Source organism: Rhineura floridana, chromosome 2 (assembly GCF_030035675.1).
Source record: "Rhineura floridana isolate rRhiFlo1 chromosome 2, rRhiFlo1.hap2, whole genome shotgun sequence".
Taxonomy (NCBI): domain Eukaryota; kingdom Metazoa; phylum Chordata; class Lepidosauria; order Squamata; family Rhineuridae; genus Rhineura; species Rhineura floridana.
In genome coordinates, this window is record NC_084481.1 from 11,231,409 (window position 1) to 11,250,078 (window position 18,670).

General features: G+C 41.2%; 1 protein-coding gene across 6 annotated transcripts in view; it reads left to right on the plus strand.

Moving 5' to 3' along the window:
* Positions 1-18,670, plus strand: part of LOC133376186 (UDP-glucuronosyltransferase 1A1-like) — a 47,567-nt gene that overhangs the window by 11,524 nt on the left and 17,373 nt on the right. Inside the window, exons 1-3 of one of the 6 annotated variants that reach the window (XM_061607787.1) lie at positions 558-836; positions 14,125-14,820; positions 15,875-16,006. In XM_061607787.1, coding sequence (XP_061463771.1) covers positions 561-836; positions 14,125-14,820; positions 15,875-16,006 — 1,104 coding nt within the window. In that variant the 5' untranslated portion in view covers positions 558-560. Of the gene's footprint in view, positions 1-557; positions 1,536-13,857; positions 14,821-15,874; positions 16,007-18,670 lie in introns of those variants that run through there. The other 5 variants (XM_061607788.1, XM_061607786.1, XM_061607783.1 and 2 more) reach the window with 5 other exon arrangements.

The window sequence follows — 18,670 nt, forward strand, 5'->3', positions numbered from 1 at the left end:
ATTAGGCACAAAAACAAAACAACTGGACAATGCAATCATTAATATGCTTAATTTGCATAATTAGCAGATAATTTGCATAATAGCCTGCTCGGATATGTGGAACTGGAATATGGCTACCCTAGCCTAATATGACTTCCTCTTCTTCCTGCTGCAGCCCACCATGCGCTATGCAAATATGTTCCGGAGAAGTGGAGATGGGGGAGTACAGGAGGGATGGGAATTCTATAGAATTCAAATTATAATACTATAAAATACAGTGCAAGAAATAAAAGAAGCAATAAAAACAGTTATTTGGGCTACTGGAAACAAATTGGCTAGGTTGTGTTCAGATGAGCAGCAAACAGAAACAGTCGGTGTGACAAGAGAGGCCACCACCCAATGCAGTTGTTATGAATTGTCTTCTGAAACTACTGCTACTGAATATTTTGTTGTTGTAGTTGTTAATGTACAACATAAACGTCATTGGCTCTGTTATCTATTTAGCAGAGATAGGATATTCAGACTTTTAGCTTCATGTTTAACTTTATAGGTTCAGTGGACACTTATTAAACATTTACTTGATGCTTAGAACCTGTGATTCGATAGACCACGCCAATATTACACTCTGCAATATCTGCTTTCGTACATTAGGCACAAAGCATACAATGAGTTCAGGGATCCTCAATATCATGAAGGCATGGCTGACCTCAAGTCTTCAAGGAGGTACTGGGATTGTTTTTTTGTTCTGTTGGTGGCATTGTGCTGAAAGTGGGAAGCTGTTGGTTGTGCCACAGGATGGAAGTCACTGGCTTAGTATGCAAGTGGTAGTAGAGAAGCTTGTGCAAAAAGGACATGAGGTTGTGGTGGTAATGCCAGAAAACACTTTGCTTATGCAGACGTCTTCTGAACTTTTTACAGTGAAAACACATCCAGTGCCTTACACTCAGGAGGAGTCGGACAAACTTCTGAGATCTCTACGTGAGACTCCTTTTAAAACTCTGCCGTTCCTGAAGACTGTTGTGGAATTGTATATAAATGTATCTGAAGTGACTTCCATGTTTGCTTCTGCTTGTAGGCTTCTTTTACATGATACAGAACTAGTCAAATTTCTCCAACAGAGCAACTTTGATGCCATGTTTTCAGACCCTGTGCTGCCTTGTAGTCCAATCCTTGCAGAATATCTGTCCTTGCCTACAATCTATTTCTTGCGTGGACTTCCATGTGCTTTGGATTACCAAGCTGCTCAATGTCCAAGACCTCTGTCTTACATTCCAAGCGATTTTACATCTTATTCAGATCATATGACATTTACAGAGCGTGTGAAGAATGTTTTAATGATGTCCTTAACCTCTTCATTTTGCCACTCATATTTTGGAAAATTTGATAATCTTGCTTCTGAGTTTCTGCAAAGGAAAATTACAATCTTGGAACTTTTTAGTAAAACATCCATTTGGCTAATGAGGACTGACTTTGTATTTGGGTACCCCAGACCAGTGATGCCCAACATGGTCTCCATTGGAGGGATTAACTGTGAACTGAAGAAGCCATTATCCAAGGTTTGTAATTCTTTATGGAGAAAATTGTCGTCTTTTAGTATTTACAGTTTTACAGGACCTTCTGTGACTTGAAGCATCCAATGTCCTTCATGAATGTAATTGTGCCATAATTTTAACTGTATCAGGACATGGACATTAGGATGGCTCCACTGACTGAAAGGAGCCTCTGTTATTTCATTACCACAAATTTTTCAATGCAGATGAAGTGATAGATTTCAGCAATAATAGTTTTAGCTTGTTGCTCTTCCTTCTGTGAGTCTTTCACCAAGGTCAAGGTCCCAAACAGAAGTCTTTCTAGCTCTGCTGCCTGATTGCCTTTCAGGTGCAGATGCCAAGGACTGGGCCTGGGATCTTTTGCATATCATGCATATATTCTGCCACTGCGCTATGGTACCACCCCTTCCTGAATTGATCACCTACCTAACTGTTGACGATGGTGTGTCAGCAAATTGAGCATTCATGAAATGTGCAGCTTCTGTGAGGAAACTGGAAAGTCAGCTTGGATAGGAGAAAGAGTCTCTCATAAGGATGCAAGAAGATAAGAGCTGTTGTTAGGATGCTGGCGTGGAAGCAGAAATACTGGCTTAGCATTGTTTGTGCTCAGTGTGACACAACACTTTCTTTCTCAGTTATTGAGAGCTAGTTGGGAAGAGTGACAAGTGCCCCAAGCACCTGTTTGTTGGTTAATGTACTACAACAAATACGATTAAACATATGTTGTAGCTCACTCAATATGCAAATCAGGCTCCTTTCCAGTGATGCATCTTGGGTTTCTTACAATAAGGTTGTACTTCCAGACTCCTAGTGTCTTATGCTTTTCTCTACAGCATTATAGGCTGCATCCTCACTAGGGGACTAATACGAAAGTGGGCTGATTTTTCCATGTGTGTATTTGTAGACCACTGTCCACATATGAGGACTTTCAATTTTATGCCTCCAAAATCTGTCTTGATGTTTCCTGTCCACATGAGTGGATGGTGCTTGACACAATGTATTTCTGCCTCCCCTAAATTACTACTTCCTCAACTACCATGACTTCCAGTAACCTGAGGTCCGTTGTGGGTACATGCAAGGTATTAATTTATCACCAAAGGAGATTTTTTTAAAATAGGAAAGGGGGCTTCACTCCTTGCTCTCCAGGCAAGGACAGGCAGTTTTGCTATATACTGGCTCTGGGGGAAAAAAACCCCCCAACTGTTCCCGCCATCCTTTATGTAAAAAAGCCAACCTAAGCCACAGGAGTCTCCTGTTCTAGGGCAAAGTGAGAAGTAGAATGAATGAACTGCGTAGCACAAATCTGCAGGCACGCTGAGTGGGGAAAATCCTTCTGAGATGCTGCGTCTGGCCTGGTACGCAAACTTCAAAGCCTCACCTCTGGCTGCAGTTCTTCCTTACAGCCGACTCAAGACAGAAACTGGCCACGGCTGTAGTCCTGCTGCTGCATCTGGATTCCTCAGAGTTGTCTGTTCTAGAGGGGTGGGGGAGCAGGAGACCAGGAGGAGGCTGCTGAAGATGGGAAGTGCAGGCAACTAAGATCATTTCTCTCTGGAGCGTTCTGGCAGAAACCCAAGAGCTCTCCAGTGCAGCCGGGGGGAGAGAACGGGAAAGCAGGATCTCGCTGGGCTTTACCACCCCCTTCACAGTCCATTCAAGGAGCAGCAGCCAGGCAACCTGGCCAAGGCCTGCGTGCGTGCACGTGCGGACACGTGCGCTTGGAGCCTTTGTCTGACCCTGGTGGCAGACTTCAGAGCCTGTGAAACCTGAGGAGTTCCCCTTGCCTATTTACTGGAGGAGGAAAAAACCAGATCATCATCAGCTCTCCAGGGCACTGCTTTCTATTGGAGTCCCAGCTAGCCCCCCTCGCGTATAGGGGAGCTGATCTCTAGACCTTCCCTCACAACAAGAAAAACCCAGCAAAGCTTGGAGAAAATTAAAGAGTGCATTTGACCCACAAGCACCCACTGCCAAGGCAGGACAGGGAGAGGAAGTGGGAGCTGGGGGAAGGAGGGACTGGGAGAGGAAGCGGGTGCTTTCCTTTCCCACCTCCTGTACCAGCCATTTCTTCCGGAAAAGCCAATGTTATTTTTCATATAGCAGTTTTGCACAAGTGCAGTTTTGCACGAAAGAGCCATTTGAAAAATAAAAATAAAATAACCCACAAACATGACTTCAGCAACAACCGGAGTTTGGATACACCACACCTAGTGAAAGGTCACTGCATGCATCTTACCAGCACAATCACTTCAGTGCATTTACAGTCAAGTAACATGCGATTTTATATTTGATTTTTTTTCATTGTCAGATTATGTGCAGATTGGGATAATCCAAATTATGAGGGGGGGAGTTTGGGCTGACAGTTGGATGAGAAAGATGTCATGTAGACACAAGCAGCTTCAAATCCACATTAAACTCCCCTGTGGACAAGCCCATAGTTGTGTCCATAAACAACTGAACAGATGAGGGCTTTTTAGAAGGGATTTTCACTGGGGCAGAATGAACTCAAATGGGTGCTGTAAAAACATGCAAAAGGACATTTTAAATATTCATTTTAAATAACTCAGTCAAGTTTATTAGACAACAAAAAACAAGTTATAGCCAAATTACATTTTAATTAAATACATGTTTATTTAAATAAACGTATATCATGAAACATATATTTTAATAGCAAATTATTGTCATTTAAAGAAACTTGGCATTTAAAATGTAACTAAGGGGTTAAATTTTGTTTATTGAAATTCTGTTTCCACTTTGCATGTCTTTCAGCATTGGCATTGGGCATCTCACCTAAAGACTAATAGCAGAAGAACTTAATCAACTGTATGCCCTCAATTCCTGAGCCTCACTTTGCCCGGCACTGGGTTTCAGCAGGGTCCTGGCCTGAAGCTCCCTGCCCAGTCAGTGGTGGCTGATGAACTGTGGGTTGGGAGGATGAATTGCTTTTAATTTAAAAAAAGAAAAGTTATTCCTCCAATCCATCTGCAGGAGAGTCCCCTGATCAGACACAAACCATGCAGTAGATACTGCATAGAGAAACTGTGCTTGTACTGTCTTATGTGAAATATTCAGCCTTTGGGCCAATCATGCCCCCAAGCAGCGGCGTCACTAGCGGGAGTGTGAGGGGGGTGCAGACCTCCGGCGCGTGCCCTCCCAGGAGCATGGGCAGGGGTGGCTGGTCTCGCTCACGCGCACGCCCACACACCCACTCGCTGCGCTCCATGCTGACGGTGAAAGGCACATCCAGGCTTCACCGCCAGCGAGCAGGCGCCTGCTTTCGGCGTGCACCAGACCGGCTGCCGGGGGGCAGCGGCGTCACTAGCGGGAGTGTGGGGGGGTGCGGCTCTGAGTGTCACCCCCCCTCATGGTGTCACCCGGGTGCGATCCGCACCCCCCGCACCCCGGTAGTGACGCCCCTGCCCCCAAGGGGTCCAGTTTGGCCCATGAGACCATTTCCCCTGTACCAGGCCCACTAGTCAGCTGATGGGTGGGGTTTAATACTGCCTTGGCTGCAGGAGTCTGTTCCCAGCATGGGGGACAATGTCCTGAAATAGATAGTGGGGAGGAACTTCAATTTCATCCAAGAGCAGAGCAAGAGAAGAAACATAGATTGTGTGGTATCTTTTGTAATCTGCCTTCAAAAATGGTAAAAGGAATTAACTGAAACCTAACAAGAACAAATTCCTTTCTCAAAAAGAATTTTTTTAAAAACAATAGATTCAATGTGAGAAAAAACGACCTTATTTTGATCTATACACTATACATAGCTATTTCACTATATATACTGTATGAGCATCTTCAAAAGACCCTCATTAAGTATTGATCACATATTAATTCTGAATTCAAAACATGCCAGCTACTTGGCAGCCTTTCAACGCCAGATATAACCACCACCAGGCCCTGTCTATGTGGAGAAACCAGGTGTCACATGTTTTCTCCATGCATATGCACTTTATAGGATAAAACAACAACATATCTGACGATAATCCTCTTGTGTGTTTATGTCTGCTTGTGCAACAGACTTCCACTTGCCTAACAGGACTTCCTCTTCCTCTCCTCCCTGTTACAGCCCACCATGCACCACCCAAATTCGTTCTGGAGAACTGGGAATGGGTGGCTGCAAGAGGGATGGGAGGAAAGGAAGGGCCCACTTGGATAAAGAAATCTGCTTGCGCAATGTTGGATGTCACCCATCATATAGAAATTGTTTAGGTCTCTGCAAGAACATGCCAGGAGAAGCACCAGATGCACCTCACAATAGCATTTCCGGTAAGCTGTTCTGGGGCTCAAGAACAGTTTCCTTTTCCTGCTTGTCTCACATCAGGAATTCAGTAAATATATAGCTTTCAGCAGCATAAAGAATACTTTCTCTGTGTAGAATTGGGACTTGCTTCTGAAGAAACATGCATAGGATTGCACTACAACAGAAGATCAGAGCAGGATCTTGGTGGGCATACACAGTAAACAATTTTATTTATAATTATAATAAAAGTGTGCATGCAGGTTTTTTTAGTTACTTGCAAAAAATGGCATATTATGCATTTTATCTTTCAAATAATTTTTGAACAGAAGTTTTAAAAAGTGTACATGCTGCAATGTTACACTTTTCTAATTAAGGAGTCAAACAAGTTTAAATTTTACTGGACTGTTGAAGAGGGCAGTTTATTTGTCTTATTCATAACCTGTTTTGAAAACCTTCCCAATATGAAGCTTTTCTGGGAGTAAAGCCGCAATGCTAATTCCTCATACCTGGGAGTTAACCCCATTGAATTCAGTAGGACTTACTTTTGAGTAGACATGGTTAGGATTGTGCTGAAAATCAATGGGACTTTTAAGTGAACATAGAAAAGGATTGTGTTGTAAAAATTTCCTTCCCTCTCCGATCCTTTTTTTAAGCAGTTAGGCAGAGCTTACTTAGGTGCCACTGTTTTTATTTGGCAGGAAACTAATACTTAAAAAGAGTTCTGCAATTGCCAACTGGTTTTGACAATAAACTATCATATGGGGTGTATGTAGTTTTACCTCTCCAGTGTGTGTGCGTGTATGGAATATTTCCAGCAACCTGTGAGGTAGGGTTGGAAACCAAGGCAGCTCACAAGAAGAAATAAAGCCATTTAAAACCCAATAAACCATAAAACAAGTATAAAACAATTGCAGAACAGCTTAAAGTAGTATGATTCTGAATACTGGATTGGGTGAGTGAAGTTCCTTATCACTGAATTGCAATCCTGTGTGTGCTTCCCTGTTTGAGTAAGCCCACTGAATACATTGGGACTTGCTTCTGAGTAAACATGAATAGGATTGCACTATAAATATCTTTACAGTTTGTGTAAATAATAAACATATCTGACATTCATGCTTACATAAATATTTCTTCATACTATGTCCTGATATGTATCTGATTTCACATTGTGGTTGTAAATTGTTATTTACAAATTATTATTTCCTCTACAATTAAATGTGCCCTTCTTCCTTGGGGTGGTCATGGTCCCTCTCTGTTGGTCCCCCTCTGTTGTTTTCACCATGAGGGGTAGATTTGGTCATCCAGTAAACATTGTAGTTTATTTCCATTTTAAAATTTAATTAAAATGATTTATATGCAGGCAATGTTTATGAAGTAATGCAGATCCACATAATACATTTAAAGCACATCCAACTTTCATTTAAAGTGCATGACTTGCCAAAAAAAATCCTGGGAAGTGTAGTTTCTCCCTCACAATTACAGATCCCACCATCCTTAACAAACTGCAGTTCCCATGATTCTGTAGTGGGATTCATGTGCTTCAAATGTATGTTAAATGTGCTTTAAATGCATGGTATGGATCTGGCCTAGTATGCTGTACATTCATCAGTGAATTGAAAGGAACAATTTTTAAAAAATATTTTTTTAAACAGGGCTGTAGCTCAGTGGTAGGGCACATGCTTTACATCCAAAGGTCCAAAATCCAATCACTGGAAGAGTCTAGTTAATAGTTAATAGTCTAGTTAATAGACTAGTTAATAGTCTAGTTAAATAGTTAAAGACAGGTGTTTAAAAACATTCAAAATAATAAATCCAACAATGAGTTAAAAACAGATAGAAAAAATAATAGCTTCTACCTGCCTGGGTAGGCTAAAATGTTTTAGCAGGTGCCAAAATGAGTACAATGAAGGGGCCTGCCTAATGTAAATAGGCAGGGATTTCCAAAGCGTAGGCACTGCCACACTAAAGGATCGATTTCTTACAAGAGCAGAACAAGTACTTTGTGGAACCCATAACATGGAAAACACACCTTGAACCTGACCTGGTAGCAAATTGACAACCAGTGCAGATTTCAGAGCAGAGGTATTATGTGCTGATAGGGTCTCACTCATGTCAGCAATCATGCTGCAGCATTCTGCACTAACTGCAGCACCCGGGTCAGGTTGTGCTTCATATGGATTTCTGTGACCTTGGATGACTGGCTGCTAGGATTTTTTTAGTTTTGGTTAAGAACCGTGACTGGTTGTAGAATGCTGAGTTTTCTGTCTTACTCATAGGAATGTTGTTGTGGTTGGTATGGTATTGCATTTAGGAAATCATCACTGTCTTTTCTTTTTCTATTTGCATTTTATTTACTTCTGACCTTGCCCCCTTACAGCCATAGAAGCAACAACAGTGGTTCCATGTGGTCAGTTCAACACCCTTAAACCCACTGATGATGCACCTTGTTATTTGCATGATGGTTTGTTTCTTGCCCAATTGTGGTAAAAGGGAATTCACATACTGGGAAGTGGGCTTCTATTGCTGTTGTTCCGAATCTAATGCCTGTGAAGGTAGACCAAACCATGTCTGTTTTCTCTCTGTCAATTATTACCCACTGGAATTGTGTTGGCTGTCAAAGTGAGTTTATAGCTGCCCACAGAGTAGGCAGGAAACCATAGAGAATCTTCTTAATTCTTACTCATTTCTCAAACCTCTCTGCAATGAAGAGTCAAGTCTGTAAAGAAGTTTGGAACAGCCACATTAAAAGGCAGGCAAGGCATTCCAGGCACAGGGTTGCCAACCCTGCTTTGATATGGATATTGTTTCAGAGGATCCCTAGTCAAGCCTTACCAACAGCGTAATCCTAACAATATCTACTCAGAAGTAAATCCTGTTGAGTTCTATGGGGTTAGTAAGTGTGTTTAGAATTGCAGCCTTCAGGGACATCTGTCTTTACTCCTGACTGCTCTCAACTAACATCTCCACAACACTTAGAGTTACCAAAACTGGAGTCTCTGGTTTTTTGCTTGAAAGTTCAAAACACTAAAAAAGAAGAGTTGACAACTACAGCAACTTCAAACCAAACTTAACATGTCTCTGAACCCCAAAATATATGTTGCGGTACCCTGTGTGATATATCACTGTGATCGGGGGACTCTCCCCGTCAAGAATAACAATACATTTATGCAATCAAAATCATCAGGCTTCTGATATTATCATAAATACATAATGACATCATAAAATCATAAAAAATAAGTAACTGAAGGTGCCCACCTCAAACTCTGCTCTGGGACGGGACAAATCATATACCTCAGGAAAGGGGAGGCTGTCCTCTACGAGATGCCATCCCGCCTGGCCCAGAGCTTCTGCTGGGCGCAGCACACAGAGGAGGGCATCTATGCAAAATCAAAGCAGACCAAAACATAGAGGAAAAAATAAGTAACTGGCAGTGCCCACCCCGAACTCTGCTCTGGGTCAGGACAAATCATATACCCCAGGAAAGGGGAGGGTGTCCTCTATGAGATGCCACTGCATCCCACCTGTCCCAGAGCTTCTGCTGGGCACAGGGGAAGGATGAGGGCATCTATGCAAAATCAAAGCAGACCAAAAAATACAGGAAAAAATAAGTAACTGGGGGTGCCCACCCCAACATCTGCTCTGGGCCAGGACAAATCGTATACCCCAGGAAAGGGGAGGGTGTCCTCTATGAGATGCCAGTGCATCCTGTCTGGCCGAGAGCTTCTGCTGGGCACCGGGCATGCACGAGTGCATCAATGCAAAATCAAAATGGACAAAAACACGCAGGAAAAAATAAGTAACTGGGGTACCCACCCCAAACTCTGCTCTGGGACAGCACAAATCATATACCCCAGGAAAGGGGACGGTGTCCTCTACGAGATGCCATTGCGTCCCGCCTGGCCCAGAGCTTCTGCTGGGCGCAGGGCACAGAAGAGGACATCTATACAAAATCAAAGCAGAAAAAGACATAAGTAATTGAGGGTGCCCACCCCAAAATCTGCTCTGGGCCAGGACAAATCATACACCCCATGAAAGGGAAAAGTGTCCACTATGAGATGCCACTGCGTCCCACCTGTCCCAGAGCTTCTGCTGGGTGCAGGAGAAGGTTGAGGGCATCTATGCAGACAGAAAGGGTAGAGAATCTTCTTACTCTTACTCATTTCTCAGACCTCTTTCTGAACTGAAGGGTCAAATCTGTAAAGAAGTTTGGAGCAGCCACATTAAAAGATAAGGGCAGGGCATTCCAGGCAGGGGGTTGCCAACCCTGCTTGGATATGGATCTCTTTGCAAAGGATCCCTAGTCAAGCTTTACCAACAGCACAATCCAAACTATATCTACTCAGAAGTAAGTCCTGTTGAGTTCTATGGGGGCTTAGTCCCTTAGTACGTGTGTTTAGAATTGCAGCCTTCAGGGCATCCATCTTTATTCCCGAATGCTCCCATCTAACATCTCCACAACACTAGGCTCCTTTCTTCCTACAGTGGCCTTCTGGTGACTGGCCTGGCCTGAAGGCATTTAAACCCTTCTTGCCGAAAGCAAGTAGGCTAGATTAAATGTTCCCTACCGAGGCTCCATCTTTTAGCTAAAATGTCTAGCTTAATTTCCAGTCAGATATTTTTTTTAATTGTACGCTCCAAGCAACTGTTATTGATGCTTAATGTATCATGCTTAATAACATCATTCAGGCCCGCCCCGTGACATCACTTGGGCCCGCCCCTCAAATCTCAGGTTTTGGGATGCTTCTGACCTGGCAACCCTAACAACACTAGACTTCTTTCTTCCTACAATGGCCTTCTGGTGTCTGGCCTGGCCTGAGGGCACTTAAACCCTTTTTGCCAGAATCAAGTAGGCTAGATTAAATATTCCTTACCCAGGCTGTCTAAGCAGGTGAGAAGGAATGATCCCGTCACTTCAGCTGGACCTGGAAACACCCTCATTTAGCTAAGATTTCTATCTTGATTTCTAATCAGACTTTTTTGGTTTGAGTGGTATGTTCCAAGCAACTGTGGTTGATGCTTAATGTAACATGAGTAGTAACATGTCATGCTTAATGACATCACTAGAGTAATGAGAATGTATAATGCTTAATGACATCACTAGAGCCCGCCCCATGACATCACTAGGGCCCACCAAGATCACCAGCTCATAGTTCCATCCTGCCCTCTTTTTGTACAGATTTTTTGAAAAAGAAACTACACAAGAAAAATTGCATTTAAATAGTGCAAACTATTCCCTAAGTAAACATTTAGTATGTCTTCTCCCCCAAAAATGTCCATTTTGGTAAGATTTCTAGGGCATTTTCCCCTAAAATATGTATTTTTGTGCACATTTTTAAAACTGAAACTGCATTGTAACATTTAGAGGAGTTTGTAATCCAATTGATAGACGTGTTCCATCTGTGTTGAAATTCAGGACCACCTAATAAGGTCAGTTCACTTTAAAATGTGGACCACAAAAATTTCTCCACCATTCACCGCTAATAGTAGCAGTTATTCATTCATCTCCCAATTTTAGGCACAATTTAGGAACTCTTCAGTGCAAATCAAGCGGTAACTTGCAGCAATAATGGAATCTAGGATATAAAAGAAATAGTTTGAGACAAGAGTTAAGGCACTAAATTCATGCTGCAAAGAGTGTGGATGCTGTCAGAATTAAGAGAGTTTACCATTTAAAAGCCTCTCTTATTTAAGTTTGCCATCACACTTCCCCAGATCTCTGTATTGCTTCAAATGTGCAGAGGATTGTGTCTGAAAGACTCAAGGAAGACACTGTTCACTTCACCTGGTGCACTTCTGGCTGTCAGTCTCTTCTACCTTTGCTGCCTGACTGCCTTTTAAATGCGGGTGCCAGGGACTGAACCTCGGACCTTTTGCATAACATGCATACATTCTGCTGCTGAGCTATGGTGCCACCTCTTTCTGTGTTGACTATCTACCTAACTATTGAGGATGATATGTTTTTAAAAACAGTATTCATGAAAGGTACAGCTTCAGCGAGGAAATCTGAAGGCGAGCTTGGATGGGAGAAACATTTCCCACAGGGATCACAGAAGGAGTTGTGAGCTGTTGCCTGTAGGGTTACCAACCGTACTCTTTTAAGAGTACATGTACTCTGTTTGAGATGGTGCAACAGCATACTCTTACTTTTCACTTATCAGAGCCAAATGTACTCTTTTTGAAATGACAAAATGATGGTAATACGGAGGAGGGGCATAAGCAGGAATGCTAACTAGGTAGCGATGCCTCGTGCTGAGGAAGATGCCTCTGTAGAGAGCTGACAGGGAGAGAGAAAGGACTGATGGTTGGAGGAGAAAGAGACTTCAAAAGGAAGGCGGGAGGAGGCATGAGCTTGAGAAAGTGAGAGAGGAGAGGATTGAGCTGTTCGGTGGACTAGAGAATAGACAGGCATGTGAGCTCTTGTACTGTGAGCTGAGAGTCCATTGGGCAAATATCAGGTGAGGGGCTGAGTTTTATATACTGATTTCTACTAAACTGTCCTGTTCATTGTAAGACTCTGAACTGGTTACATATTAATTCTTCGCTGTCCACTGTGAAGTAAAGATTGACACCCCCCCTGTGTAGTGCTTGTATCTGTGGCGTGTACAAGGTGACAGGTAATACATGCATGTATATTGTCATTTTAGTGGCTTCACAGCATAGGTTTTTCAAATATAGCTGTTAAGATGTAATTAGGGGGAAGGGTCCTAAGCAATAGCACTAAGGTCATAGCTTGATTATTGCTAGGACACCACACATAAATGAGAAATACATTATTAGGTTTTCTTATGTGTATCAGAATGTTATTTAAAGGGGAGGGGATCAGTCTATGCTGAAATCTACACAGCTGATATCACTAAGAAGCAATGTAACTGCCTGACATGAAAAGAGAGTTGCTTATTGTGGACTGGAAAGAGTGTTTGTCTCAGTGCTTAATTTTAAAATGAGATGTGCTGGGGGCTAGTGATAGTTATTCAGTGTTGGATGAAAAACACTCTGGCCATGCTCAAAGATATTTTTAGTATTGCTGTTTCACATGTTGCCGTGCTGAGCTAATGCATAGAAAACAGGTCTGGGAGACTGAACCTTGGTTCCAATCAAGCTTTCCTTTTGTTTCGATGTGAGGGACCCAGGTCTGTCTTCTCCAGCACTCTTCTTCCATAGTGGCCCAGCAGATGTTTTTGCATATTATGTAGAAAAGGTCTTCAGCAACAGATCTCATAAGTTACGTTGGGCAAACCACTCTCTCTCAACTTACTGAACTCACTAAAAGTTGTGGATAACGGGGAAGGACTGCGTACCCTTACATTCACCCCACTCTCCAAGCAGTGAGAAGTTCCAGAAGAGGAACACATGATTTAACTTTGGAAGGTCACTGGAGGCTTATTGCCACTTTGTAATATTTTCATTATTTTACAAATATTTATTTTATTTAGATATTTATAAACCACACATTCATAGAAAATATAACAAGGTGGTGTACAATGTAAAAATGTAATACTATAATAATATCAATGGAAACTGGTTGGTGAAAAAAATCACAGGAGGCACAGCTTATGACACTCCAGCAGACTGTTAAAGGTCCACTGCCCCCACATCAGATCCCAGGGAGACAGCCAGCACCTTAAAATGCTAATCTTAGTTCTGACTCAAAACTGCTGTCTCTCTACAAGCACAGACATCTGGATTACCTTATCCTTAGCTGGGAGAGAGGAAGGTTTGTCCCTTCTCTGATTCATATTTCCTATTCAGAACATTCCCCATATATTTTCAGGAAGCAATTGCTTAACCATTTTATTTCCATGCCAATACATCACAAAAGGATGTAGCTGGCCTGAACCTGGCAGATTTGACCAGTTCTTCTGGTCCATTAATGCTTTTCTGTCTGATCCCCAATCTTACAACAGTACCATGAAAGTGAATCTGTCCTCTCTGTTTCTGAATTTGCTGAATTTGACCAAACAAGGTAATCTGCTGATCCCTTGCCATCCAATCAAGGCTGGTTTACATAGCCAACCTTTGACCAACTTTAAACAGTTCAGCCTTTATAAACATGTAGTGGAATGTAAATATTTACCAAAGAAGCAAGGGCTAGAGGCTCGCAAGAGCCTTGTGTTTCATGTGCTGTTTACAATGGGTTTTTTACACTCATTTCATTTTGGGTTACACCAAGGTGCAACTAGCAAGAAGATTTATGTGTGTCAAGGCATTTCTCAGCTACCTGCATGTCTTCTACTTACTTTCTTTTTCTGGAACCTTTCATATGGAGGAAAGGTGTTGGTAATACCCATGGATGGCAGTCACTGGCTCAGTATACATCCAGTTATCGAACACCTTCAGCAGAGAGGACACCAGGTAGTAGCTGTTGCTCCTGAGGTGAACTTATGGATCAAGCCATCTATACATTATACAATGAAAACATTTGCTGTACCCTACACAAAGGAATACCTGAAAACAGAACTCCAAAAACTTGGCTACAAGATTTTTGCACGCCAGCCTTTCCTGGCAAGAATGACCGAGACGTTTGCAAGAATAAGAAATATTACAATGCTTCTATTCAATAATTGCAAGCATCTTTTACACAGCAAAGAGCTGATTGCTTACCTTGAAGAAACCAAATTTGACATTGTATTTATGGACCCAGTGTCTCCATGTGGACAGATCTTGGCTGAGTACTTACATCTTCCTTCTATTTACTATGTACGGGGAATTCCATGTGGTCTAGACTTTGAAGCAATGCAGTGTCCAAACCCACATTCTTATGTCCCAAAATTCTTCTCAGGCAATACAGATCGCATGACATTTAACCAGCGAGTGAAGAATTTTTTAGTCGGCTTGCTGGAATTCATGATATGTTATATTCTTTATTCACCATATGGAGCTGTGAGCAAGGAATTCCTGCACCGAGATATGACTGTAGCAGAGCTTTATGGTCAAGCATCCATTTGGCTTCTGCGTTATGACTTTGTTTTTGAGTATCCCAGGCCTATCATGCCCAACATGGTCTTCATTGGAGGTATAAACTGTGCAAGGGAGAGTTCACTAACTGAGGTTGGCATTTCTTCTCCTTCCCCTGCTGCAAATACATAAACTGTTGAAAGCTTCATCTTAAAAACGGATGATAACAGAGGGATTAGAATGAGATATTTCAGTAGACTGGAAATGTTAATAACAAGGTGGCATTTCGCCTTTGACATCATATTAGAATTCAAGGGACACAATGTGATTACCAGGCAGCAGATTTAAAATAAACACAATTGTTTTTAACATTAGTATACAATTAGCCTGTACAACTTAATTCAGAAATAGGAATTGGAGTGATAAATAATAGATTTTAAATTCTCCGCACCTGTCTTAATGCCCATGCTAGTCCTAATACCTTGATGCCTAATACCTTAGCAGGGCTTGGAGAACTCCTGTGGTATAACATTTATGTAAGTGTGCTAACTTGCTTTGCTGATGCGGAGGATTTTATTATGTATCATGATTATTTATTATCTTTCTTGGTTGTTGGCCTTACTGTGTGTGTATTTTCTGCTGTAATCTGCTCTGGGATTACTTATGTGGTGAAAAGCAGGTAAGAAATATCCTAAATAAATGAATAAACATTACTGTTACTAAAGGGATTCCTGAAACACCAGGATCTTACCAATGTCTAAGACTGGATGTGAGAGTGGGTGGACCATGAGAATGATCCAGGACAGTTCCGCTCTGACTCTGCTACTACTAAAGCATTGGCAAAATAAAAATGTAAACCAGTGGTGGAAGAGAGGCCACCACTGCTGAAGTGGTGGCAAAATAACAGCAGCAAAAGTAAGCCCTACTGGTGGGAAGAGGCAGAGGAGAGATTAAGACAACAGGAAGCCCACACAATGTGATTTGCTGTCCCCTCCCCAATGATCCTATTCCTAGAAGTGGTCTGATGGTATTAACTTTATGTAAAGAAAACCCCAAGAATATATGTATTGCAGGAGATCTTTATTGAACTGTTCACCCACAAAAGTTTCCTTTTCCCCCCTAACCACTTGTCAAGATGAGAGAGATGAAAATGTTCCCACATGAGAGACAGAATTTTGACTGAAGGTTTGTTTGTTTGTTTGTTTAGGAATTTGAAGCCATAGTAAATGGTTCTGGTGAACATGGCATTGTGGTATTTTCCTTGGGCTCAATGGTTTCTGAAATTCCAATGAAAAAAGCCATGGAAATTGCTGAAGCATTGGGAACCATACCTCAGACGGTAAGAAGGAAAAATGGTAACCTCTATTTATGTAGAACATTAAATATTCTGTTTCATTATGCATATGTCCGAGTCTGCTTTAAATCTGCCTCTGAAGCTACGTTGACACACAAGCCTGTGCCTTGATCAAACAACCAATCCCGCAGTTTGAGTTTGACACAGTATGAACTAGGAGGCTGTTCATGTACAGCTCTCTGGAAATATTACTACAGTAATTTAGATGCCAGCTGGTGGTTCAGATCATGTTTGAAAGCAGCAGAAAGCAGAGCTACAGCTGACACTGCTGCAGTAACACACCAGGGGAACAATATGTGAACAACTCTCTGACAGTTGTCACGTTTGGCCACATTCCAGATAATGTTATGACAGGTCCGGGCCCTGAGAGGGTTCCATTCTATATTATATTCTAACTATATTTGGCATGCTTGCAAAATCACAACATTTTTATTACAAATGCATTGTAAAGTTAGCACTGTGCAATTGCTATACAATAACTCCAAGTGGAAGAATGCAGAAAACTCTGCTGGTTTTTATAATGAACATTCTGCAAATAAAGTTCAGATCATATTGACTAGCTCTTTTTTCTTGTATGTTGCGGAAGATGGGCTAGGCTGGAATCCAGAAATTAGAAACATCTGTCGGAATAAGTTTTAGTAATGAGACAGAACATAGTATAATCAGTGCCAGATTTAGGAACAAGCCAAGTAAACCATGGCTTAGGGTCTCATATAATGTTGGGCCTCTGAATATGTTGGAGATAGTTAAGAAGATTTATTATAATTGAAATTGCTTTGGCATAAATAACCTTTCATATAAAAAACATCAAAATTCAAAACCCTGACTTCCCTATCCCAGTCCAAACCCAATCCCAATCGCTTCCCTTCATGTTGGAACTTTGGAATCATTTGTTAGATCAGTTCCACAAAACCAGAAATGCCATACAAGATTCACAGAGTGGCATTAGCACATGTGCAAAGATTTGCACGTTGCTCTATCACTTTGGGAAATAAACTAGAGACAGTTTTGATGAATTTGAACTCAAAGCGAAAAGAAATCTGCCTGATGTAGACTGCAAGTGTGTGAATTTAAAACAAGCAAGTCAATGATGGTGGTGCACCTAATGCTGATCAAAGACTTTCCCCAACAGACACATTTTGACTAATATCCTTCATTCCAATAATGGATGCCCTTGAAGCCAACTTGAAGGAAAGAGCAATCGTATACAATAATGTTGCAAAGCAATTTACATTTTGATTGATTTAGAAGCCTCAGAAGAAGAATTGTGTGAAGGTGTAAACCTTCTGATGGAACACTCTCCTGATGAAGTTGATATCAGCCTCGTTGGGAAAACAAAGCATTTCCATGCTTATATCAAGCAAAGTTATTCAGATAAAGGACATGTATGCCACCAGAATCTGTATCAGGTCATCTTCCAATGCAAAATTCAGTCGGCTTTCCCTAATGTAGAAGTAATATTGCAGCTATATTTGAGTCTAATGGTTTACCATTTATTTTTTCATTACCCTTTCTATTATAATGCAATACATTTTTTCTATTTATTTTTCATGGTCTGGGGCAGCCCCGTAGCCAGCCCTCCTTATTAGGTGGGGCAGCCACATTTCTAGATGGGGCATTTAGTGAGGAGAGGCACACAGCACCAGCCAATCTCTCCCCCCCCCCCACACACACAGAAGTGGAGAAGATGTGAGGGCCAGGCCAGGGGAAGGGAAATGGTGTGACCTTGCCTGTCACTCCTCCATCCAGAGAGTGTATTAACTTACATGAATGAAGTTTAATCTGTGGAACTCTGTAGACCTTTTTTGAGAAATCTCCAGGAATCTCAGACTCAAAAGCTTGACTTTGCATATAGCTACAATCAGGGCCGCCGAGAGCAGGTACAGGCCTTAGTGAACTTTTTTTTTCGGGCCCCCCAGCAAGGGCAGACCAGCTAAAAATCTTTACATGGGATTTGTATTGATGTGCAAAAAACCCCACAAATATGCTCTGCCTGGTATACAAATGAAACATGGAATAGGAAAAGAAAACATATATTCTTAAAGAACATTTTAAAAAATCTTAAATTAAAATCACATATGTTATAGTAAACAAAAAAACAAATACGTCCTGCCTGGTATACAAATGAAACGTGGAATACAAAAAGAAAACATTTATTCTTAAAGAACATATAAAAATTAAAATTTAAAGAGCAGATTAAAATTAAAATTTAAAGAACATAAAAAACTTAAATCAAAATCACATATCACATTATTATAATTCACATTGCAGTAAGTACTTGCAAAATGCAACCTCGCAAATTGCAACTTTTCACAAATTGCAATACTTGTATAATGCAACATATTTAAAATTAACTACTTGCAAAATGCAACTGCTTTTTTTCACCAGAATGTTAAATTTTTACATTTTTATAATTTTGACATGAGATCTTGTTTATTTGAAAACTGAGAAAATACAGTTAGAAATATTTTGTATTTTTTTTGTAAAATATATATGTAGGCCATTTAACCTTTTGTAATTAAAGAATAACTAAAATTTTTACAATATATACTTTATCATAATAAAATAAAATTGTATCCAAAATTCCCAAATTGCAACTTTATTCATAAAAAGCTACATTTTTAAAACAATTGATTCAGGAAAGTTGCA